The sequence below is a fragment of the Felis catus genome, chromosome E1 (assembly GCF_018350175.1).
Source record: "Felis catus isolate Fca126 chromosome E1, F.catus_Fca126_mat1.0, whole genome shotgun sequence".
Classification (NCBI taxonomy): domain Eukaryota; kingdom Metazoa; phylum Chordata; class Mammalia; order Carnivora; family Felidae; genus Felis; species Felis catus.
The window spans coordinates 40,958,444-40,980,700 of record NC_058381.1 but is presented as its reverse complement, the minus strand read 5'-3'; the positions used below and the strand labels follow the sequence as shown (position 1 = coordinate 40,980,700).

At 45.7% G+C, this 22,257-nt stretch overlaps 1 protein-coding gene across 5 annotated transcripts in view; it reads left to right on the top strand.

Annotated features, from left to right (window-relative positions):
• STAT3 (signal transducer and activator of transcription 3) overlaps positions 1 to 22,257 on the top strand; it is a 69,902-nt gene that overhangs the window by 45,286 nt on the left and 2,359 nt on the right. For 2 of the 5 annotated variants that reach the window (XM_045044633.1, XM_003996881.6), the window contains 19 exons: positions 1,100 to 1,195; positions 1,380 to 1,461; positions 1,683 to 1,777; positions 1,913 to 2,064; positions 5,348 to 5,506; positions 5,637 to 5,729; positions 6,591 to 6,650; positions 11,296 to 11,325; positions 11,425 to 11,518; positions 11,629 to 11,676; positions 14,308 to 14,391; positions 15,216 to 15,314; positions 15,657 to 15,792; positions 17,049 to 17,101; positions 17,330 to 17,424; positions 17,541 to 17,680; positions 18,186 to 18,398; positions 21,373 to 21,415; positions 21,700 to 21,812. In XM_045044633.1, the coding sequence (XP_044900568.1) occupies positions 1,100 to 1,195; positions 1,380 to 1,461; positions 1,683 to 1,777; positions 1,913 to 2,064; positions 5,348 to 5,506; positions 5,637 to 5,729; positions 6,591 to 6,650; positions 11,296 to 11,325; positions 11,425 to 11,518; positions 11,629 to 11,676; positions 14,308 to 14,391; positions 15,216 to 15,314; positions 15,657 to 15,792; positions 17,049 to 17,101; positions 17,330 to 17,424; positions 17,541 to 17,680; positions 18,186 to 18,398; positions 21,373 to 21,415; positions 21,700 to 21,812 (1,885 nt within the window). The remainder of the gene's footprint in view (positions 1 to 1,099; positions 1,196 to 1,379; positions 1,462 to 1,682; positions 1,778 to 1,912; positions 2,065 to 5,347; positions 5,507 to 5,636; positions 5,730 to 6,590; positions 6,651 to 11,295; positions 11,326 to 11,424; positions 11,519 to 11,628; positions 11,677 to 14,307; positions 14,392 to 15,215; positions 15,315 to 15,656; positions 15,793 to 17,048; positions 17,102 to 17,329; positions 17,425 to 17,540; positions 17,681 to 18,185; positions 18,399 to 21,372; positions 21,416 to 21,699; positions 21,813 to 22,257) is intronic. The other 3 variants (XM_006940361.5, XM_006940359.5, XM_006940360.5) reach the window with 3 other exon arrangements.

Below are 22,257 nucleotides of genomic sequence, written 5' to 3'. Positions count from 1 at the left end.
TGTGAGTGCAGAGTGTTTCTCTTAATCTCACCGATCAGATGAGTCACTCCCCCTATGAGGAGAATAAATAGGGGTGGAGGTTGCCTTCCCTAAACTTCTCAGGGAAGTTTGTGTTCTCTGGATTTGGATGGGGGCCGTGGGAGAGGGAGAGAATGGATCCCTCTAGAACTGGCATGTTTGGATCACTTTTGAAGACTCCTGGTAACAGTATAGAGAACAGATTAGTTGGGGCTTGACATGAGCCAGCGGCACAAATAGAGATCTGTTTGCAAGATTACAGAACCTAAAGCCAGGAGAATCCAGTGACTCAGTGTGAAGTCTGTCTTTGCAAATTTCTGCTTTGAAAAACTGGGTCTATAATGTCTTTCCTAGACTCTCAATTCCGTTCTGTTGATGGATTCCTCAGTCCTATGCCAGCACAGACTGTCTTTTATGTGGTCTTTTAAAAATTTTTTCATTTATTTGTCTTAAGTAATCTCTACACCCAACATGGGGCTCAAATTCACCACCCTGAGATCAAGTGCTACACGCTCCTTTGACTGAGCCAGCCAGGAGCCCAGATTTTGTTACTTTGACAGAATTTACCATGTTTATATTCCAGGGGCTCTCCGACCTCTTCAAGGCACCACCCTTCCCTTCTCCCCTGAGGTATTCTCTCTTCATGTAGCATTTCGCCTCTGGAACAGTGGTTTTTTATTATCCCACAAAAACGTGTCGGGCACCACCTACACTAAATGGGCATCGAAAATCTGCTGTCATAATTGTTCTGAATTTTTTAACATACGTTACCTAGAATGAAGTTTTTGCAGGTAGGGGCCATGTCTTAGCTCAACATGTGGTCTCCTAGGGCGACACAGAGTGGCTTTTTAGTGTGGCCTGGGGCAAAAAAAGGCCAGGACACGGGCAACACTACGGGAGAGCCTCCTGGGCACCGCGCTGATGACGCCCGGCACGCTGCCTCTGTTTCCCTTCCCCTCACGGCGGCAGCAGCACCTCGGCCAGATGGGAAGGGTGTGGGTGGGATGGAGACTGGACAGAGGTGCTTTTTTTCCCCCACGTTTCCTGCATTCACACGGGTGTTCACTCCCTTATTTGGCAGCAAGGGGGCCAGGCCAACCACCCCACGGCCGCCGTGGTGACGGAGAAGCAGCAGATGCTGGAGCAGCACCTGCAAGATGTTCGGAAGCGAGTACAGGTGAAGCAAGTCGTGGGCAGGAAGCCTTTCCTTGGGGACATTGCCTGTGGGTCCTGCGTGTGTCTCTGTTGAGGTTTTGGCCTCATTTTAATTCTCAGAAACTTTCTTTTCCCTCTTCCCCCGGGAAAATCTTTTTTTTTTTTTTTTTTACTTCTAGTTTTCTTTTTTGTTTTGTCTTAAACAGGACCTAGAACAGAAAATGAAAGTGGTAGAGAACCTCCAGGATGACTTTGACTTCAACTATAAAACCCTCAAGAGTCAAGGAGGCAAGTGACTATTAGAGACGTTAAAATCTGCTGTAGAAAGTGAGTGACTTGAGTTTCAGGACTTCTGTGTCTGGCGTCCCGTTCAGACTTTGTGGCAGGGGCGGGGGCGGGCGTTGGCACACGGGGGTGGGGGGATGGGGGGGGTAACCGGTGCCTCCGGGAGCCAGATGCGCAGCGTGCCAGTATCCCGTCAGGTCAAGGAGGTTTTCCTTCATCCGCAGACATGCAGGATCTGAATGGAAACAACCAGTCCGTGACCAGGCAGAAGATGCAGCAGCTGGAACAGATGCTCACGGCGCTGGACCAGATGCGGCGCGTAAGAGCATCCCCCTCACCTGCGCGGCCGCCACGCCTTGGTTTCTAATAAGCTCCTTTTCTGGAAGTGACTAAAGAGTGTGGTTAGAGACGGTCTGAGGAAATGTTTTCTGACTTTGTTTGGGTTTCCGACCAGAGCATCGTGAGTGAGTTGGCGGGGCTGTTGTCAGCCATGGAGTATGTGCAGAAGACGCTCACGGATGAAGAGCTGGCTGACTGGAAGAGGCGGCAGCAGATTGCGTGCATCGGGGGCCCGCCCAACATCTGCCTCGACCGCCTAGAAAACTGGTAAGAGATGACAGAGACGTTTTCCCTTTCTTTCTAGAAAGCTGTGCTGAAATCCTGGTCGTAACTGCAGGCCTCCGGGGCTGGTGCTCCGTCTCCAAGGTGGAGACTTTTTTATATTCAAATCGAGTCTGAGAGTCTAAAGAGTTTCACCTTTTTGGACACCTTTTTTTTTTTTTTTTTTTTTTAATTTTTTAAATGTTTATTTTTTTTGAGAGACAGAGACAGAGCGTGAGCAGGGGAGAGACAGAGAGAGAGAGGGAGACACAGAATCCGAAGCAGGCTCCAGGCTCTGAGCCGTCAGCGCAGAGCCCGATGTGGGGCTTGAACTCATGTGAGATCGTGACCTGAGCCTAAGTCGGATGCTTAACCGACTGAGCCACCCAGGCGCCCCTGGACACCTTTTTGATAAAAATGTGTTTAGGGGCACCTGGGTGGCGCAGTCGGTTAAGCGTCCGACTTCAGCCAGGTCACGATCTCGCGGTCCGTGAGTTCGAGCCCCGCGTTGGGCTCTGGGCTGATGGCTCAGAGCCTGGAGCCTGTTTCCGATTCTGTGTCTCCCTCTCTCTCTGCCCCTTGCCCGTTCATGCTCTGTCTCTCTCTGTCCCAAAAATAAATAAACGTTGAAAAAAAAAATTTAAAAAAAATGTGTTTATGTTACTGTATTTTAAGTACATATATATATATTTATTATTATTTTTTAAATTTATTTCAAGTTAGTTAACATACAGTGTAGTATTGGCTTCAGGAGTAGAACCCAGTGATTCGTCTCTTACATATAAGCATGTTTTATTTAATAGCTTAAATAAAGCTTTTGGTGTAACTATGTGGCACAGACTGAAGTTTGAGTTTTAGTTATGTTAATAATCTAAAATAATACATGCTCTTTATAAAGGAAAAAAATTCAAATACAAAAAATTAATAGAAAGAGGAAAAGTCTTTTAAAAAACCAATCATTCAGAGGTACCTATAGTTAAAATTTCGATGACCATTCCTCTGGACGTTTGTTATTGTACATATATATGTAAAGAGAGTCATCTACATTTTCTTTTTTTTTTTTTAATGTTTTTATTGATTTTTGAGATGAAAGAGACAAAGCATGAGCAGGGTAGGGGCAGAGAGAGGGGGAGACACAGAATCTGAAGCGGGCTCCAGGCTCTGAGCTGTCAGCACAGAGCCCGATGCAGAGCTCGAACTCACAAACTGTGAGATCATGACCTGAGCCAAAGTCAGACGCTTAACCGACTGAGCCACCCAGGCACCCATCTTTTTTATTTAATTTTGGTTATCTTTTTTAAGTTTTTAAATTAAAAAACATTTTTTAAGTTTATTTATTTGTTTTGAGAGGGAGAGGGAGAGAGAGAGAGGAAGAGAGAGAATCCCGAGCAGGTTCCACACCATCAGCACAGAGCCCTATGTGGGGCTTGATCTCACAAACTGTGAGAGCACAGCTTGAGCTGAAATCAAGAGTCAGACACTCAACCAACTGAGCCACCCAGGCGCCCCTTGGTTACCTTTTTTTTAAATGTTTGTTTATTTATTTTGAGATGGTCGCAGAGAGAGAGGTAGAGAGGGAATCCCAAGCAGGCTCTGTGCTGTCAGCACAGAGTCCGACACAGGACTCAGGACTCTCATGAACGCTGAGATCATGACCCAAGCCGAGATAAAAAGTCAGACGCTTAACTCACTGAGCCACCCAGGCGCCCCAGTGGGATCATTCTTTATCTGCTCTTCTGCTTTCATTCATGCAGCAGGTCTTGGTGAATATCCTTGATGTGCAAGGCCCAGCAGTGAACGTGATGCACCAGCTTAAATTATGAGAAACTTGACATAGAGGGGAACCACCAGACACGTAGAGCATGAAATTGGAAATTTAGGACAGCTCTGCCTGAGAAAGCCTGTTTGTCCATATCCTCAGTAACCCTGAGTTTTGTCAACTTACTGAAAGCTGTTTTAAGTGCTTTCTGATCAGGGAACCAAAAAGCTTGAGTTCTGGAAATAGGAGAATGGAAGTGCCAGAAGAGAGTCAGGGAGCCCAGAAATCCCAGCAGCTGCCCTGTTCCTTACGCCCCCAACCCTAAAATCTTTCACTTTCTCTCTTTGAGGTCTTTTAGTCTTTATTAATCATGTAGTTCAACCCCTTCTTTCATGCAAGGGGACATCGAGGTCCGCATGGTGAAGGGACCTGGCCAGGATTGCTCAGATAGTGAGCGGCAGAACGAGCTCAAACCCATCTTCTTGGGCCACCTAATTGTCAGCCTTTCCCCAGGCCCCACATTTTGGTCCAAAGACAGGTTAGGATGAAAACAGTGCCAAATTTCATATTTCACATTCTCCATTGCTGGGTTCTAATGCTTGTTACCTCCTGATGATAACTCCGTTCATGCTTCTTAGGGGTATGTTTTAACACTTCTTCCTTATGCCTAGCTCCCTCTCTGAAATGTTAAATTTGAGGAAGGTATTAGTTAAAATAATAATAAAAATAAAAGAAATTCCCTTTTGCTTATTTTTGTTTTATTTTATTTTTTAAACATTTATATATATATATATATTTTTTTTTTCAACCTTTATTTATTTTTGGGACAGAGAGAGACAGAGCATGAACGGAGGAGGGGCAGAGAGAGAGGGAAACACAGAATCGGAAACAGGCTCCAGGCTCTGAGCCATCAGCCCAGAGCCCGACGCGGGGCTCGAACTCACGGACCACGAGATCGTGACCTGGCTGAAGTCGGACGCTTAACCGACTGCGCCACCCAGGCGCCCCTTTTTAAACATTTTTTAAATGTTAGTTACTTTTGAGAGAGAGACAGAGAGAGAGAGACAGAGCGCAAGCAAGGAAGGGGCAGAGAGAGAGGGAGACACAATCCAAAGCAGGCTCCAGGCTCTGAGCTGTCAGCACAGAGCCCGACGCGGGGCTCAAACTCATGAACCATGAAATCATGACCTGAGCCAAAGTCAGACGCTCAACTGACTGAGCCACCCAGGCGCCCCTATTTTATTTTTCAGTAAGCTCTATGCCCAACGTGGGGCTTGAACTCAGGGCTTGACCTGGAGATCAGCTGTCACATGCTCTACCGCCTGAGCCAGCCAGGCTCCCCCCACCCACCTCCACTTTTCCTTATTTAATGCCAATGATTTATGCTATGTATATTTTACCACACACACAAAAAAAATGACCCTTTCTTATTTTAGGGGACTGCATGGTGGTGGGATTCCCTTCCCCTTCTCTAACCCTCACTGGTGCTGCACTCTCAGGTGACTGGTAGCTTTCTTATTTTATTGGCAGGATAACCTCGTTAGCGGAATCTCAACTTCAGACGCGCCAACAAATTAAGAAACTGGAGGAGTTGCAGCAAAAAGTGTCCTACAAAGGGGATCCCATTGTACAGCACCGGCCAATGCTGGAGGAGAGGATTGTGGAGCTGTTTAGAAACTTAATGAAAAGGTAACTTAGAATTCTTTCTCTCATCACTGCCCCTCCCCCGCCACATACACCTCCTTCACTTTGGAGGCACAGGACAAAGACCGTTTCACCAGGAAGCTCATGGACTGCCGTCCTTCTCTGTGCCTTTCAGTGCCTTTGTGGTTGAGCGGCAGCCCTGCATGCCCATGCATCCCGACCGGCCATTGGTCATCAAGACTGGCGTCCAGTTCACTACCAAAGTCAGGTGGGCCCTGTCCTTCCTCTTCTGGTAGATACGTCACTGAGAGATGCTCTTGGGATGAAAGAGAGTTGGTGGCCAGGGTTGTTCTTTCCAGGCATCACAGGCGATAGTATGGTGGGTATGGAATTTGTTGGCATAATATCAACTTGCTCTTTGACTCTTGTGTCAGAAGTGAAGGAACGGTTACCTCTTTTCGAGGTTACGTGGGCATCTTCCTGGAATGTCAAGCCCACGGTCTTAGTTCGTTGTGTCTCCTTCTGCCCTGCAAGGGAGGCAAAATAATGCTGGTTATTTTCTGTTCTCTGAGCCTACTTTTCCCTGAGGATTTTAAGGGAAAGAGAAAGGCTTAGTGATCTAGAAGCTAAGAGGTAATTAGAGCAGGTGGGTGGTGAGCCTGGAGGGTGGGGTGTGACTTTCACACCCAAGTCAGAACAGGTGCTTTGGGGTTTGCCCTTCCGTAGTGAAATTTCCCTCTTCAGAAGCTTGGTGTATGGCGTTAGGTTTCAGGTTTAATAGAAGGAATACCAGCTGCAGAGCACGTATTCCTGTAATATTTCTCATGAAATGGCTTTTATTATCCTTTGCTGAATCTCTCACAACCTTGTCCAAGTTCGGATTTCTTAGGCTTTCTTTTCAGGAGCTCTTGACCTGAAGGGGTGATACTCAACATAAGGTCAAAGACGGCACTAAGCAGGAAGAGGGATTTGGGATTGTGCTTCATTCACCTTTTAGAAATAAAGCGTTGTGAATTTTATATTCCTTCAAGTAGACGTTGCTGGGGGAGCCTACTGACTTTTCTTTGAAACTGATTTTTTTTTTTTCCTTTACTCAGAAACTTTTTTCTCCCCCTCTTTTTTGAAATAGATTGCTGGTCAAATTCCCTGAGTTAAATTATCAGCTTAAAATTAAAGTGTGCATTGACAAGTAAGTACTCCGTATCTTTGCTCTTTTTTTCTCTTTTTTTCAAATGAGAGACAGAGAAATGAGAACTTTAACAGATACCATGTGAACTTAGAGATTATTTCCATTCAAGGAGCTTCATTTATTGAACAAAAATTGTCAGAAGCCTTGCCCTGACCAAAACCACAAAGCTAGTGGTACAGATATGAGTTTCAATTGCTGTTGTGACTCTGGGTCCCTCTTTTTCTTTAATTTTTTACTTGTAAGTGTAATTTATGCATGTCATATAAAACCCTGACTATATGGGGAAAAGTTGACGGTTTTTATTGTTCCACACTTCACCACGCAATGGAATACATCCTTTTCTTTCTTTTTTTTTCTTTTTTTAATGTTTGTTTATTTTTGAGAGAGAGACAGAACGTGAGCAGGGGAAGGGCAGGGAGGGAGACAGAATCCGAAGCTGGCTCCAGGTTCTAAGCTGTCAGCACAGAGCCTGACGGGGGGATCGAACGAACCCGTGAACCGCGAGATCATGACCTAAGCCAAAGTCAGATGTTTAACCAATTGAGTCACCCAGGCACCCCTCGGGTACATACTTTTCAAAATTTGGCAATACCTTTCAAAAATTAAAATGCACATATACTTTGAAGAGGTTTGAAAAAGGAAAATGTATCCTTAATTTTTGGTGACGTAATTATTTATCTGGAAATCATGAAGAGAATGAACTGGAAAATAATTACTAATGAAATTAGGGACTTGAGGAAGGTGGTACTCTTTTTTTTTTTTTTTTTTTTTACATTTATTTATTTTTGAGCGATAGAGACAGAGCACAAGGGGGGAGGGGCAGAGAGACAAAGAGACGCAGAATCAGAAACAGTCTCCAGGTTCTGAGCTGTCAGCACAGGGGCTCGACGTGAGGCCCAAACTCACAAGCCATGATATGACCTGAGCTGAAGTCGGACGCTCAACCAACTGAGCCACCCAGGCCCAATAAGCAACAAAAGTAAAAAATATATTGTGATAAACATAACAGAAATGTGTAAGATCTATTTGAAGAAAATTATGAAATTTTATGAGGAGGGGATATTGTAAAAAGTGATAAGACAGATCATATTCCTGGATTGTGGATTTTTATCATAAAGATGTTAATTCTTCTCAGTTAATATGGCACCAAGCAAAATGTGAATAGAATTTTTTAAACCTTTGACTTGCTTTTCAAGTTGTATCTTAGATGAGAAAAATAAGCAAAGAAAGGTTTTTTAATTTTTTTTTTAACATTTAGTTTTGAGAGAGAGAGACAGAGTGCAAGTGGGGGGAGGGGCAGAGAGAGAGGGAGCTAATCCAAAGCAGGCTCCATAGCACAGAGCCCAATGCGGGGCTCGAACTCAGGAACTGTGAGATCATGACCTGAGCCGAAGTCAGACACTTGACTGATTGAGCCACCCAGGTGCCCCTGTTTTGTTTTGTTTGTTTGTTTTTTTAAAGGATGTATTTGGGGGTATCTGGGTGGCTTAATAGGTTAAACATCAGACTCTTGGTTTTGGCTCAGATCATGATCTCACAGTTCATAAAATGGAGCCCAGCATAGAGCTTCGCGCTGGGTGTGGAGCCTGCTTAGGATTCTCTCTCCCCCTCTCTCTGCCCTTTCCCCATTCACGTATGTGTGCACTCTTTCTCTCTCTCAAAATAAATAAACTTAAAAAAAAATTTATAGGGGCGCCTGGGTGGCGCAGTCGGTTAAGCGTCCAACTTCAGCCAGGTCACGATCTCGCGGTCCGTGAGTTCGAGCCCCGCGTCGGGCTCTGGGCTGACGGCTCAGAGCCTGGAGCCTGTTTCCGATTCTGTGTCTCCCTCTCTCTCTGCCCCTCCCCCGTTCATGCTCTGTCTCTCTCTGTCCCAAAAATAAATAAACGTTGAAAAAAAAAAATTAAAAAAAAAAAAAAAATTTATAAACATAAATAATGAAAATAAAAAAGGGTGTGTTATTTTTAATTATGATAAAAAATTAATATATAAAATTTACCTTCTTGATTATTTTTAAACGTATGGCATTGTGTATATTCACACTGCTGGGCAGCAGATTTCCGGAACTACTTCCTTGTGCGACATGGAAACTTTACGTCCATTGAACAACAAATCCCCATTTCCCTATCCTCCTAGCCCCGGGCAACCACCATTTCACTTTCAAAAACATTTTTTTAGTGACTAAAAATAATGGGAAGCTGCCTTGCCAGACATTAAAATGTATCACAGAGTTTCAGTTACTAAATGTGTGTGTTACTAGGGCAGGAATAAACTGATCATGGCAGCAAAATCTTGAGTCCAGAAATGGGCTTCAGGTTTATATAAATAATTAATATACGTTAAAAATGACATGTCAAATCAGTTAGTAAAGGATGGAGTATTCAGGAAGTAGTTTTGGGACAACCTGATATTGGGGGCAGGGGGGATTTGAATGAGAAATTAGAGTTTTATGTTTTGCTGTCCATCAGATGTATTTATATGTTTCAGCTAATGTATCTTAAAAGCATAGGTGAACGTATAACATAATGATGGTAAAATGGCAAAATGGTACAACCATTCTGGGAAAAAAGCTTGGCAGTTTCCTACAAAGTTAAACATGTACCTACCCTATAAGCCTACCATTCCACTCTTCAGTATTAACCCAAGAGAAGCGAAAGCATATGTGCACGCAAAGGGCTGTATGTAAATGTCCATTAACAGGCAAGTGAATAGACACCTTGCGGCATATCTGTAAGTAGCTCGCGCTGACCGATTGCTCCACTGTTGCTTCGTAATTTGTGGTCTATCCGTAAATGAAATATCACTTCCCAATAAAGAGTAATGAACGTTGATACCAGCCACACATGAGAAATCTCAAAATAATTACACTGGGTGAAGGAAGCCAGACCAAGAAAAAAGAATACATACTTCCATTCGTATAGAATCCTAGAAATACAAATGCACCTAAGGTGACTGAAAGCGGACCAGTGATTGCCTGGGGACAAAGGTGGGGTGGAGTGTGGGATTGGGAAATGGATTACAAATGGGCTTGGGGAAACTTTGGGGACGTTGGATATGTTCATCACCTTGTTTGGGCTGATGATTTCATAGGTGTGTGTAGTATATATGTGTGTCAAATCTTATCCAAATACATTTTCAATAGTGTATTATTCATCAATTACATGTCAAAGCTGTGACGCAAAAAAAAGTTTAAAAAAAAGGCTATATAGGTTAAACATGAGAGAGAATTTCCTGGTAACATAGACTCTTAAGTTATAAACTGTGATATATGGGGGGGCGCCTGGGTGTCTCAGTCGGTTGAGTGTCCAACTTCAGCTCAGGTCATGATCTCACCACTCTTGAGTTCGAGCCCCGCGTTGGACTCTGCTGACAGCTCAGCGCAGAGTCTGAAGCCTGCTGCAGATTCTGTGTCTCCCTCTCTCTCTCTGCCCCCTCCCCTGCTCATGCTGTGTGTGTGTGTGTGTGTGTGTGTGTGTGTGTGTGTGTGTCTCAAAACGTAAATAAACATTAATAAAAAAATTTTTTTAACCTGTGATATATGGAAAGATATCTTCTGAATGGTTTAAAATTTGACCAATTTTAATCTGTAAACCGACACGAAATACTCTATTTAATAAATAGTAGCTATATTCATGAATATGTAGCAATGGAGAAGCACTTTTAAAAGAGTGCTAAAATAATAGGGGCACCTGGGTGCCTCAGTCAGTTGAATGTCCAACTCATGGTCATGGGATCAAGTCTCACGTCGGGCTTTTCACTGAGTGTGGAGCCTGCTTGGTATTCTCTCTCTCTCTACCCCTTTGCCCCTCTTCCCCGCTTACTCGCTCTCACTCTTGCTCTCTCCAAAAAAAAAAAAAAAAAAAAAAAAAAACACTTTAAAAAGTAATAAAATAATAAGAAAGGAAAAGACTGAGAAATGTGACTATATAAAATGCTGTATGTTCAAACACATAGAGCTGAAAGACCGGACAGGCTAGGAAGATTGTTTCCAGCTAATATGAAATGGGACGATTTGAGTTACAGGGAGTAGTAAACCTTTACAGAAAACCCAGTGTGGCTTAAATAATAAGGAAATTTGCAGCCCAGTATAACTGGAAATGCAGAGTTAGGGCAAGTTCCTGACAGTGAGATCAGTGACTCACTTATGTCATCCTGGACCCAGAATCTTCCGTGTGCCTTCCCCGCCATCATAAGTATCACTGGCTTTGTGAGGTTCCCTTCTGAGTTGCAGTATAAGTAAGGTCATATGCTTCCTTGCTCATGTTCAGTTGAAGCTATGGAAAATAAATCCAGCCCGTGTTGTAATTCCTTCCCAGTCTGAGACAGCGTAGGTCATGTCCTCGCCCTGGGACCACCACACCGTGGAGTGCTATGTTCTGATGTACTTAATGAACAATCAGGATCCCCTGGAGGCGGGGACTGGAAGGATACCTGAGCAGATGCAAGGGTCTATTGGGAGGGGGAAATTGATATTGGGCAGGCTTGTACAGGGTTGTCGTATTTCACGTACAAAATGTAATTGAATCGTTTACAGAAATTCCCAGGAGAACAGTGGTTTTTTTTCCAGCAGAGTACATTACGGATAGAGTAGACTTTGCGAAGAAATGGGGCCAGTCTTATTAACACCAGTTTATATTCTTAACAGAGACTCCGGGGATGTTGCAGCTCTCAGAGGGTGAGTTCAGCCTAAAGGCTTCCTTTTGATCTGTTTAATCTGACTTTGTCCTCTGGCTGCTCCGTCACCTGTGTGGTTGGTTTTTCTCCTGTGATTCAGATCCCGGAAATTTAACATTCTGGGCACAAACACGAAAGTGATGAACATGGAAGAGTCCAACAACGGCAGCCTCTCTGCAGAATTCAAACATCTGGTACACGGAGAAGCCTGGATCCCCTTCTCCAAGGGCACCTGGCGGAGGGAGGGGGGGTGGGGGTGGGGGGGAGCCTCACGTGACCCAGGTGCTCTCTGCTTTTCCCACAGACCCTGAGAGAGCAAAGATGTGGTAACGGGGGCCGAGCCAATTGTGATGTAAGTTTTTTGGGGGACGAAACCAACTGGGAGGGTTTTCTTTAATGGGGAGAGGAAAAGAGCCTTCTTACTGGCCTGAATTAGAGACCCCAACCTGTGGTTAAGCTGTAGTCATTTGGAAAAGTCACCATGTGTCAAAAATGACATGGTCCGAAGCCACTCTGCCGTGGAGTTCTCTGGCTTGGAGCATTTTCTTGATTGTCCTGGGAGTTGGCTCATCTTTAAGGAGGGGTGGAAAGTCCCTGGCTGACTTACCCACACCCATTTAGTGGAAAAGAAGCTTCCACCTTGCCTGGGGCTTTCCAAATTCCCCTTCCAACTCCTGCCCTCTGAGACTGCCTGGCTTCATTTTTGGTGTCCTGATTTTCTCACTGAGGTGGGATAGAAGGTTGTAATAAATCTGAATTAGACATTTAAGAAAAAGAGTAAAACCTGTTCCCCTTATTTCCATTATTCTCTTCCTCCATTTGATTCAGATTACGGGATTCTCAGTGTCAAGAATAAACTTAAATAAAATAGGCAAATGTGACCAAAACTAGTTTTTAATCATTTTAAAAGATTGTGATAGTCTATTCTTTTTCTGGTATTTGTGCCCTGCCCATTCTTTCCTCTTCTCTAAAATGTAGCAGGCCTTTAGCGAGAAAAAGTGCATTTATAATGCTTGACTGTAAAGAGTGAAGGAGTCTATATACAACAACATAGAAAAATGTATGTGGCATATTTGTTTAGAAAAAGCAAGATGCGGGGTGCCTGGCTGGCTCAGTCGGTAAAGTGTGTGACTCTTGATCTCAGGGTTGTCAGTTCAAGCCCCATGTTGGGCATAGAGCGTACTTAAAAAAAAAAAGAAAGAACAAGCAAGATGCAAAATAATTCGAGTAGAATATTAGCATATTTGTTTAAAAAGTGTACTATACTGTTTTTGTTCTATTCACATATGCAATACAAAATTCTCTGGGTGGGGAGGTGGGGTGCCTGGTTGGCTCTGTCAGTTAAGCTTCTGACTCTTGATTTTGGCTCAGGTCATGATCTCACAGTTTGTGAGTTCAAGTCCCACATTGGCGCAGAGCCTGCTTGGGATTCTTGGTCTCTCTCTCTCCGCCTCTCCCCCACTCACAAGTGTAACTCCTCTTCCCCCCACAAAATAAAGAAATAAACTTTATTTTATTTATTTTTTAATGTTTCTTTTTGAGAGAGAGAGAGAGCTCACGCGTGTGTACGCGCGCAAGTGAGGGAGGGACAGGGAGAGAGAGAGGGAGACAGAATCTGAAGCGGGCTCCAGGCTCTGAGCTGTCAACACAGAATTCAACTTGGGGCTCGAACTCATGAACCATGAGATCATGACCTGAGCCGAAGTCAGATGCTTAACCCACTAAGCCACCGGTTGCCCCAATAAATAAACTTAAAAAAACAACAGCATTCTCGAGGAATGTATACCAAACAATGCTTATGTATTTATTTTGCTGTTAGTATCTAAGACTATGCTGTCTCTGTAATATTTGCATTCTAAAGTTGATTTATTATTTTTTTTAAGTTTATTTATTTTAAGGGAGAGAGAGAATGCCAAGCAGGCTCTGCACTGTCAGCACAGAGCCCGACACAGAGCTCGAATTCATGACCTGTGAGATCATGACCTGAGTCAAAATCAAGAGTCGGGATGCTTAAGCGACTGAGCCACCCAGGCGCCCTGTGATATTTGCATTTTAAACTGGACGTATGTTATTTCTATAGTTAGGAAAAAGATAGTGTTTTAAAAACGAATTGAAATTGTGTCTCTGAGAATTCACTGAGAAGTCTTACCGAAAATAAGGTTGCCATATTGCTGGTGGCAGTATAAATTGTCACTTCAGAAAACAACTGGACATAATAAAAAAATGAACGTACTCTACAAACCAGCAGTGCCACTCCCAGGATTTAACAATAGAGAAATCTTTGCACATGTGCACCAGGGGACATGTACAAAGTGTCACAGCAGCCTGATTGTAAACCCTAAATATAACCCAGATACCATCGCTGCTAGAGTAGATAAAGGATTCGTGGTAGAGTCATATGATGGAATACTCTAGAGCTGTGAAAATGAACAACAGCAAATTCGTACAACCCCAGGGATGCAAAAAGCGAGTCCTAAAGAATATATAGGGTATGATTTGTGTAAGGTTCACAGACCTCTAAAACTGAACAATGCATACAGTATTTAGAGATATAAATACAGTAAAGTCCTAAAGGAAAACTGGGAAGCGATAAACCCAAAAGACAAAATAGCGGTTACATCTGAGGGAGGAGGGACCAGGGAAGGGCATGGGGAAGGGCATCCTGAGCATCTCCGTGGTGATCTTTTGCTTAAACTGGGTAGTGGATACAGGTGTTCATTGTTTTGATTTTCTGTGCACCTTACCCATTTGGTAAATAACCTATTGGGTCTACAGTATTGTAATAAAACCAGTAAAAGATGAGGTTGAAGATCGTAGCACTGAAGAGGGCGTGTTCTCAGTGTTGTGTCCCTGCTGTGTCCATGGCCTCCCGGTGGATCACCCTTCCTGGTGCAATGAGGCTGTGGCATTCGCTCTCCTCAGCTATGGCTGTTAGTATCCAAGGCCATTCTCTCTGAGGAAGAGGGTGCCCTTCTCGTTGTAGGCCTCCCTGATTGTCACCGAGGAGCTGCACCTGATCACCTTTGAGACTGAGGTGTATCACCAGGGCCTCAAGATTGACCTTGAGGTGAGTTTTGCCACAGAGTTGGGACAGGGCTGCACGCAGGGGTGATTCAGGACAAGAACTTCTAGTTGGGATTTTTTCTACAGAAGGTAGAATGATGTATATGCTTTATATATTGTATTCTTGCAATACAGTAAGCTAGAGAAAAGATAATGTTGCTAAGAAAATTGTAAGGGAAAATACGTTTATAGGACTGTACTCTAGATCAAGAAAAATCATCCATGTATAAGCGGACCCATGCAGTTCAAACCCATGCTGTTCAAGGGTCAACTGTATACTCAGCTTTCAGTATATGAAAGTACTGAAATTGTAATTAATATATTATTAATCTGTGCATAGAAATTATAATGGACTTTATAAAGTTTGGGCAAAATAGGCTTTTTAGACAGCCACTGTTTTTAGTGTACAGGAAATCATGGCATTTGCATTCTCTTCTATCAACTTTCTTCATCTTTAAGTTAAAGCTATACCCGGAAAAGCAAGAATCTTAGTCTTTGCCTACTGAGACCTGTCTGTTTAACGGGCAGATACAGCTTCAATTCTCGGAGAGTGCCTCCCAGGTTTTATAAACGGGGAGTCTGTGGACTGTGAGTCCAGCTTTGAGCACGTCAGATTTTTTAAGTTCCTGGTTGTGTCCTGTGACCCGCACTTGGCATTCTCTCCACTCTGGGCGTTGAGCTGACTCAGCCGAGTTCCTCCCTAAGGGCTGGCAGTAGGTGTGATTTAAGGCACATTCTTTTATTCGAAACCTGCAGGTCTGACTGAAGAGACGTTTGAAGCTGTGAGGGCCCTCTGCCTTCCCAGCTTATTCCCCACTCTCTCCACAGACCCACTCCTTGCCAGTTGTGGTGATCTCCAACATCTGTCAGATGCCTAATGCCTGGGCATCTATCCTGTGGTATAACATGCTGACCAACAACCCCAAGGTAAGCGCCCATCCTTCGGAAACCATTGTCGCGGTCCTAGCGTGGGTCACCAAGCACCACCGTCTCCATCTAAATGAGCAAATGCGTTGGGGCGCCTGGGTGGCTCAGTCGGTTGGGCGTCCAACTTCGGCTCAGGTCATGATCTCGCGGTCCGTGAGTTCGAGCCTCACGTCGGGCTCTGGGCTGACAGCTCAGAGCCTGGAGCCTGCTTCACATTCTGTGTCTCCCTCTCTCTCTCTGACCCTCCCCCGTTCATGCTCTGTCTCTCTGTCTCAAAAATAAATAAACGTTAAAAAAAAATAAAAAAAAAAAATAAACGAGCAAATGTGTCGTTTTCAACAGAACGTGAACTTTTTCACCAAGCCCCCGATTGGAACCTGGGATCAAGTGGCTGAGGTGCTGAGCTGGCAGTTCTCCTCCACTACAAAGCGAGGCCTGAGCATCGAGCAGTTGACGACGCTGGCAGAGAAGCTCTTAGGTCAGCATTTTCCCCCTTTTCCCTGTTGCCCTCTTCAGAGAAGGAGTCTGGCCTGTGGGGCTATTCATTCAGGAAAATTTGCTGAGCCAGACACTGTCCTGGGGCCTGAAAACATGTGCTCCAGCAGTTGGGGAGGTGGGGTGGAGTAGAGATGCCTCCTGGTGATCATTTCTGAGGTGGGAGGCAGATTTCTTTTCTCTCGGTGGCTGGACCCCTCACCCTTCCAGAGCACTACTTTGGCTAACCTTAGGAAGCTATTTAAATTAAAAAAATTTTTTAAGTTATTTTTCATATTTGTGAGAGAGACAGAGACGGAACACGAGCAGAGGAGGAGCAGAGAAAGGGAGACAGAATCTGAAGCAGGCTCCAGGCTCTGAGCTGTCAGCACAGAGCCCGACGCGGGGCTCGAACTCATGAGCAGTGAGATCATGACCTGAGCTGAAGTCGGACACTCAACCGACTGAGCCGCCCAGGCGCCCCAGGAAGCTATTTTTTAAGTGCATGTTAGAAGACAGAGGCAAAAGCTTGACGTCCATGTCCATTTCTTCAATAAACTGTGGGCTTGTTTTTATTTTTTCCTCTGGGAAAAAAAAATTTAGTGGACTGTTTTATTGTACATGCTACCTGGACTGTAAGTAGCGTTATCCTGTGCCACCGCCAAATGTGACCCTCTAACACTGTCAGTTTATTACTGTGTGCTGCTGGTCCCTGAGCACCAGCTGCCACCACATGAGGCTAGGAAGAGTGGGGGGAGTGGGGGGACGGACCTTCGATACGTCCTCCACCACCTCTGCTAGTCTAAACAACAACGCAGGTGATCACACGATGGGATTTTGTACATCTGTGTACGTGTGTGTACCTGTGTGTGCATATATACATGGACACAACGGTGGGAACCTTTAAATACATGAAAACTGATGGTGACTTGGCCCACTGTGGGACAGATGTGCATGAATGTATATTCTGTCTTAAGAAATAAAATCCTAGGGGCGCCTGGGTGGCGCAGTCGGTTGAGCGTCTGACTTCAGCCAGGTCACGATCTCGCGATCCGTGAGTTCGAGCCCCGCGTCGGGCTCTAGGCTGACGGCTCAGAGCCTGGAGCCTGTTTCCAGTTCTGTGTTCCCCTCTCTCTCTGCCCCTCGCCCGTTCATGCTCTGTCTCTCTCTGTCCCCAAAATAGATAAACGTTGAAAAAAAAAATTAAAAAATCCTTGATTTGAAGCTGGAAGTTACACTGCTTTATTCTTTTCCTTGCAGGACCTGGTGTGAACTATTCAGGGTGTCAGATTACGTGGGCTAAATTTTGCAAAGTAAGCCATCTTGTTAAATCCTTGTCGCTGCCAAGTGGGAGCGGGAGGGACACCCACCCGTGAGGTTGTCGGGGACGGCACTGGGCCTGAAGGCTGTAGACTCATGGTCTAGCGGCCCGTAGGCCCTACTTGAGGGTAGATGGGCCTGGGGATTTTGGTGGCACTGTGTCCCTAAGAAGGAAAAGGCTGGGAGAGTAGACTTGGCTTTCTTGTTATTCTTCTCTTTAGGAAAACATGGCCGGCAAAGGCTTCTCCTTCTGGGTCTGGCTAGACAATATCATTGATCTTGTGAAAAAGTACATCCTGGCTCTTTGGAACGAAGGGTAGGTTGAAGCTCTTGTGTCCGGCAGAGTGCACATGTGTGACACGTCACCTGCTCTCAGCAGGCCAGGGGCGGGACCCCATCAGCCCAGATCTTGTTGCTGTTCTTTGGCTCCAGGTACATAATGGGTTTTATCAGTAAGGAGCGGGAGCGGGCCATCTTGAGCACCAAGCCCCCAGGCACCTTCCTGCTAAGATTCAGTGAAAGCAGCAAAGAAGGAGGTGTCACCTTCACTTGGGTGGAGAAGGACATCAGCGGTAAGTTTGACTCTCAGCCGCCCCACCTGGTGGCAGTTGCTGCTTCCGCTGTGGCCACTAGTAGTTTCAAGTACCTATTGCCCCCTAGTGGGCAAAGATGGGCTTCGCACTCCCCTGCCTTGGACTTGTAAAAACATTTTTCAGTGACTTCTTTTCTTCCAGATTCTTTCAGCTGGAGGATTGTTTGGCAATTTTGTTTTGCTTTCTTCAGGAGCTAATATTTGCCTACAAATTTCCGATTTAAATCTCATTCTTCATCTCCTTTCTAATTTACCCTGTTAATCTATCTCATGCAAGTAGTTATTCGGGTATATTGCTGACGACCCAACTGAGTAACCTCTCCAGAAGCCAGCTGAGCATTTTTATAGTGCCAGGTGACTGGGCAGGATATTTGAGGCTCAAGAACTAGGTTGGCATAAGCCATTCCCTTTCAAGGAAAAATAAATCAGGTAGTTTTCTCTAAGATTACCTGGCCATTATCCTCCCTTCCCATATCCGATGACAGGCAAGACCCAGATCCAGTCCGTGGAACCATATACCAAGCAGCAGTTGAACAACATGTCGTTTGCTGAAATCATCATGGGCTATAAGATCATGGATGCTACCAACATCCTCGTGTCTCCGCTGGTTTATCTCTACCCGGACATTCCTAAGGAGGAGGCGTTTGGAAAGTATTGTCGACCAGAAAGCCAGGAGCATCCTGAAGCTGACCCAGGTAGTTGTTGATTTTCCGCGTTGGGCACTTTTTCTGGGAAAAAAATGGGAAATTGCAGGATTCTTGGAGGATAGGTAGGTCACTGCCCAAAGAGCCTGGTGACCTTTATTCCTCTTATGGGAAATAAGCACTCAGTAGTGAGTGCTTTTTGGTCGTGGCTGTTAGGGTTGGAGAGAGGAGGGGCATCAAAGTCACTTGTCTCTGTCCTACAGAGAACCCAGCAGGCTAAACGGGGAAATAGACACACACACTCAACTCACCCCAAACATCTAAAATACTGCCGAGAGAGCGCGAGGACAGAATTCTTAAGTAACAGGATGCCCTGCCAGCACACCGCTTCTTACACTGGAAGGTTTGCGACTCAGACTTGAGTCTAGCATGTTTCCTTTTCCCCATCGCTGAACAATGTGAGCAGTGTCGAGCGGGATGGAGAAAGGCCTTCTGGAGGAAATGAGTGTTAGCAGCACTGGAACGTGGTTTACGAGCAGAGCCGGGAGGGGTGGGGGGCGTGGTGATTGAAGAGGAGCCTGCAAACGGTGGGAGGGCGCGGAATTGGGATTGAGAACATGCAGCTATTGAAATAAAGCGGTTGTTTAATGTGCAAGAGCACAGGTGTAAGTCGTATAGCAAATGTTTCATAGTAAGTTTGTAACCATTAGTCCTCCGCAAGGAGGAGCAGCCCCTCTGGTCTGTGCCTTTGGCACTTGCTGGTTTGGCTCTCTGGGTTCTTCTCTGTCCAGATCCTGTTGGGGAGTCTGTGATTTGCCATTCTTTGTTTTTATTTAACTTCCCTTAATTGGAGAGCTCTTTGAAGTGATCCTTTGAGGGTAGCTTCCACCCCAGTTGCTTTTGGAAAAATTGTCTTTGTGCAAAGAGCTCACACGCACATTCCCACCTGTTCACAGAGATCCCGTGCGAGGAATTTCTTGGATGGGGAAGACTGGGACTTGGAAGAAGGAACTTGAGTTACTTGGCAATTGACTTTCCTCTTCCCTTTGTTCTGGTGTTGGGTTTTATTCATACTGTAGAAGAGCAAACTCTCACTTCCTGTCTGCTACTTATCTTTCTTTCCAGCTGGGCTTCAGTTGGGAGATCTGTTTATCAGCCCTGACACTCTACTCTTTGTTCCTTCTGCTGAGGACATTTAGGTCCAAGTGCTGGTCCCTTTGGCTCATTTTGCTTTCAAGATCCAAGTTCCCTGTGTCCTCTGTTATCATCACCCATCCTGTGTGACCGGGAAGCAAGGTCCTTTCCTGCTTGGAGTCACTAGTGTTTTCTCAGGGGCAAGACCCCCCCCACCCCCACCCCACCCCGGCACAAGAGAGAGGAACTAGTGACTTGAGTGCTTTGCCAGCCTCCCAGGGAGGCAGGTGTATGCAGTGGGCACTGAGGGGCTTGGGGTGGCAGGAGCGAGGTGATGGGGGGGGGGTGGCGTGCCAGTGGAGCCCCTGCATTAAAGTGGGAGTCCTCGGGGACGTGGATCTGTGCCTGTTTCCTCCCATTTTCCATCATGAAAATATTTTTGTCCCCAGGGATAGATGATCTTCCCAGGAGCCTTCCTTCCTCCTTACTTCTCCACCAGACCCCACACAGTATTTCCCGATGGCTTGAGGGAGAGAGTCCCTTTTTAGAAATGACAACCCCCTTACCTTACAAATTGGATGAAGTATATGTACAACCTTGTACACAGCCAGAGCTCGGCGTTTAGTCCTGTTTCTCCTTTGCTTCTGCTCTTGCTGAGTCTGAGGCTTCTGAGGCTGAAGCTAGTTTTCTCAGCTACCTTGATCACCGGGAAACTAAATCCTTTTCTGTCTGAGATGTCAGCTCCCCTCAGGTCTGCGTCACAGTGGATTTAGAAGACACCAGAACCCTGCCTGGGTACATCTTTGGATTCTGCACCGTATGAATCTATTTCTTGGCCAAAAATAACCTTGGTTGGCAGTCCAACGACCCCTGACAATGCCTTTTCTCAGATTGTCACCATACTTTCTGATCCCTTGGTCTGTCTATAAGCCTCAAACTTTTTAACTGTGCTTCTCTCGGCCCACCCACCGGGCCCCATGCCCCCCAAGTGATTTGTTCACCTGACTCTCCCAGATGTCGTGCCAGTATCTCCAAGTCTCCTGGAGCTCTTGGTGTAAACACTGAGCACCTAAAATTCATTTATTCCAGTCCTCACATTTCTAAGTATGGAACAAGAATTACAAATGACGGAGATGGATGCCTCCCTCTTCCGCCTCCCTCTTGGTGTAGAAAGTGCTTTGCTCCAGGTCTCCTAGCTGCCGAAGACATAACGAGGCCTGGGCCTCCTGTTTTCCAGCCCAGAGTCGACGGTGCTGCAATACCAGCCAGCCTCCCTTTATAAAGCGGCCGCTTTTTGTGCGGTGTAGTTACCCAACTGGGGGGTTACTCCTATACTCACCTAAAAATGTGGGAGAGGCAGATCAGTGCCGTAGGAATGGAAGGTGTGACCCTGGGCTTTGGAACTGCATTAGCAATCTGCATATTCTCTTCAAGACTCGGTGACTTTGGTGTCCCAGCAGGACGGGGGTGTTGGAGCCCAGACTGCATAGGCTCCGTTCCTGCATGCAGAGAAGTTACCTAAGAGAGCCGACCAGGCCAGAATACGATCCTCAGACCACACACGGGCAGTTAAATGTTCACATCATCTAGGGAGAGAATGAACACACAAAGGTGGCATTGGTCTAGGCTCAGGTGGGACAAGGGTGTGTGCTCAGAAGTCTCTGCAGCTCTGGAAAGCGTAGCAGCAAGAACTGAACTACCCAGCTGCGAGCACCTAGAACATCAGATAGTACATAGTGGTGGACGGGGCAGCCCTGAGGGGAGACAGGTTCAAAACGATCTCCGCTCAAGGATGGAGGGAGGGGCAAGTCTGCCCTGATGAGGCGGCCGGCTTCCACCTGCCCTCTACCCACAGTGGGGTCACCATAGTAAGCCCCAGTTTTCTTCTTCCCAGGTGCTGCCCCATACCTGAAGACCAAGTTTATCTGTGTGACACCGTAAGTGGCTTCCCTTCTAAATTTGGCCTTCATTTCTGGTGTCCTCAGTTATCCCGGGAGTAGGACACTGGGTGAGAGCTACCCTGAGAGGGGCTGGAATGCCCTGGGCTACGCGTAGTACTCAGAGTGACCCTGTGTGTTTAAAAAGCTTGAGCTTTTATTTTTCTGTTGGAGACCAGAGTTTGATGGCTTGTGTGTGTGTGTTTTGTTCTTTTTTTTTTTTTTCTCCATTGTGTCTTGTCAACCCGGCCCTTTCCCCTCCTGCTGCTCCCCATTTCCTACAGAACGACCTGCAGCAATACCATTGACCTGCCGATGTCCCCCCGCACTTTAGATTCATTGATGCAGTTTGGAAATAATGGTGAAGGTGCTGAACCCTCAGCAGGAGGGCAGTTTGGTGAGTATTTGGTCGACAGACCTTGTCCTTGGGAGGGAAGTGTGCCCCCTTTGTGTGCTGGGCCCACGGTCCCACGCACAGAGCCCAGAGCTGGCCACGCGGACCGGTAGAGGGAGGTCCTAGAGCCGCGCTGTCCCTTGGAAACCAAACGTGCACCATGCACGTAAGTGCGACTTTTTTAATAACCATATTAAAACCAGTGAAAAGAAACAAGGGAGGTTAATGTTAATGATACATTTTCTGTAACCCAATAAATCCCAAACTCTAGTGTTTTAACACGTAAGAAAACGTTGATGAGATTTTTGTTTTTGTGCTAAGTCTCTGAAACGTGCTAGGTGTTTCACAGCTACACCCACCTCGACTGGGACTGGCCATATTTTGATACTCGGTGGCCACCTGTGTTTCCAGGCGGCCACATTCAACGGGACAGCCTTAGATCTTCTTT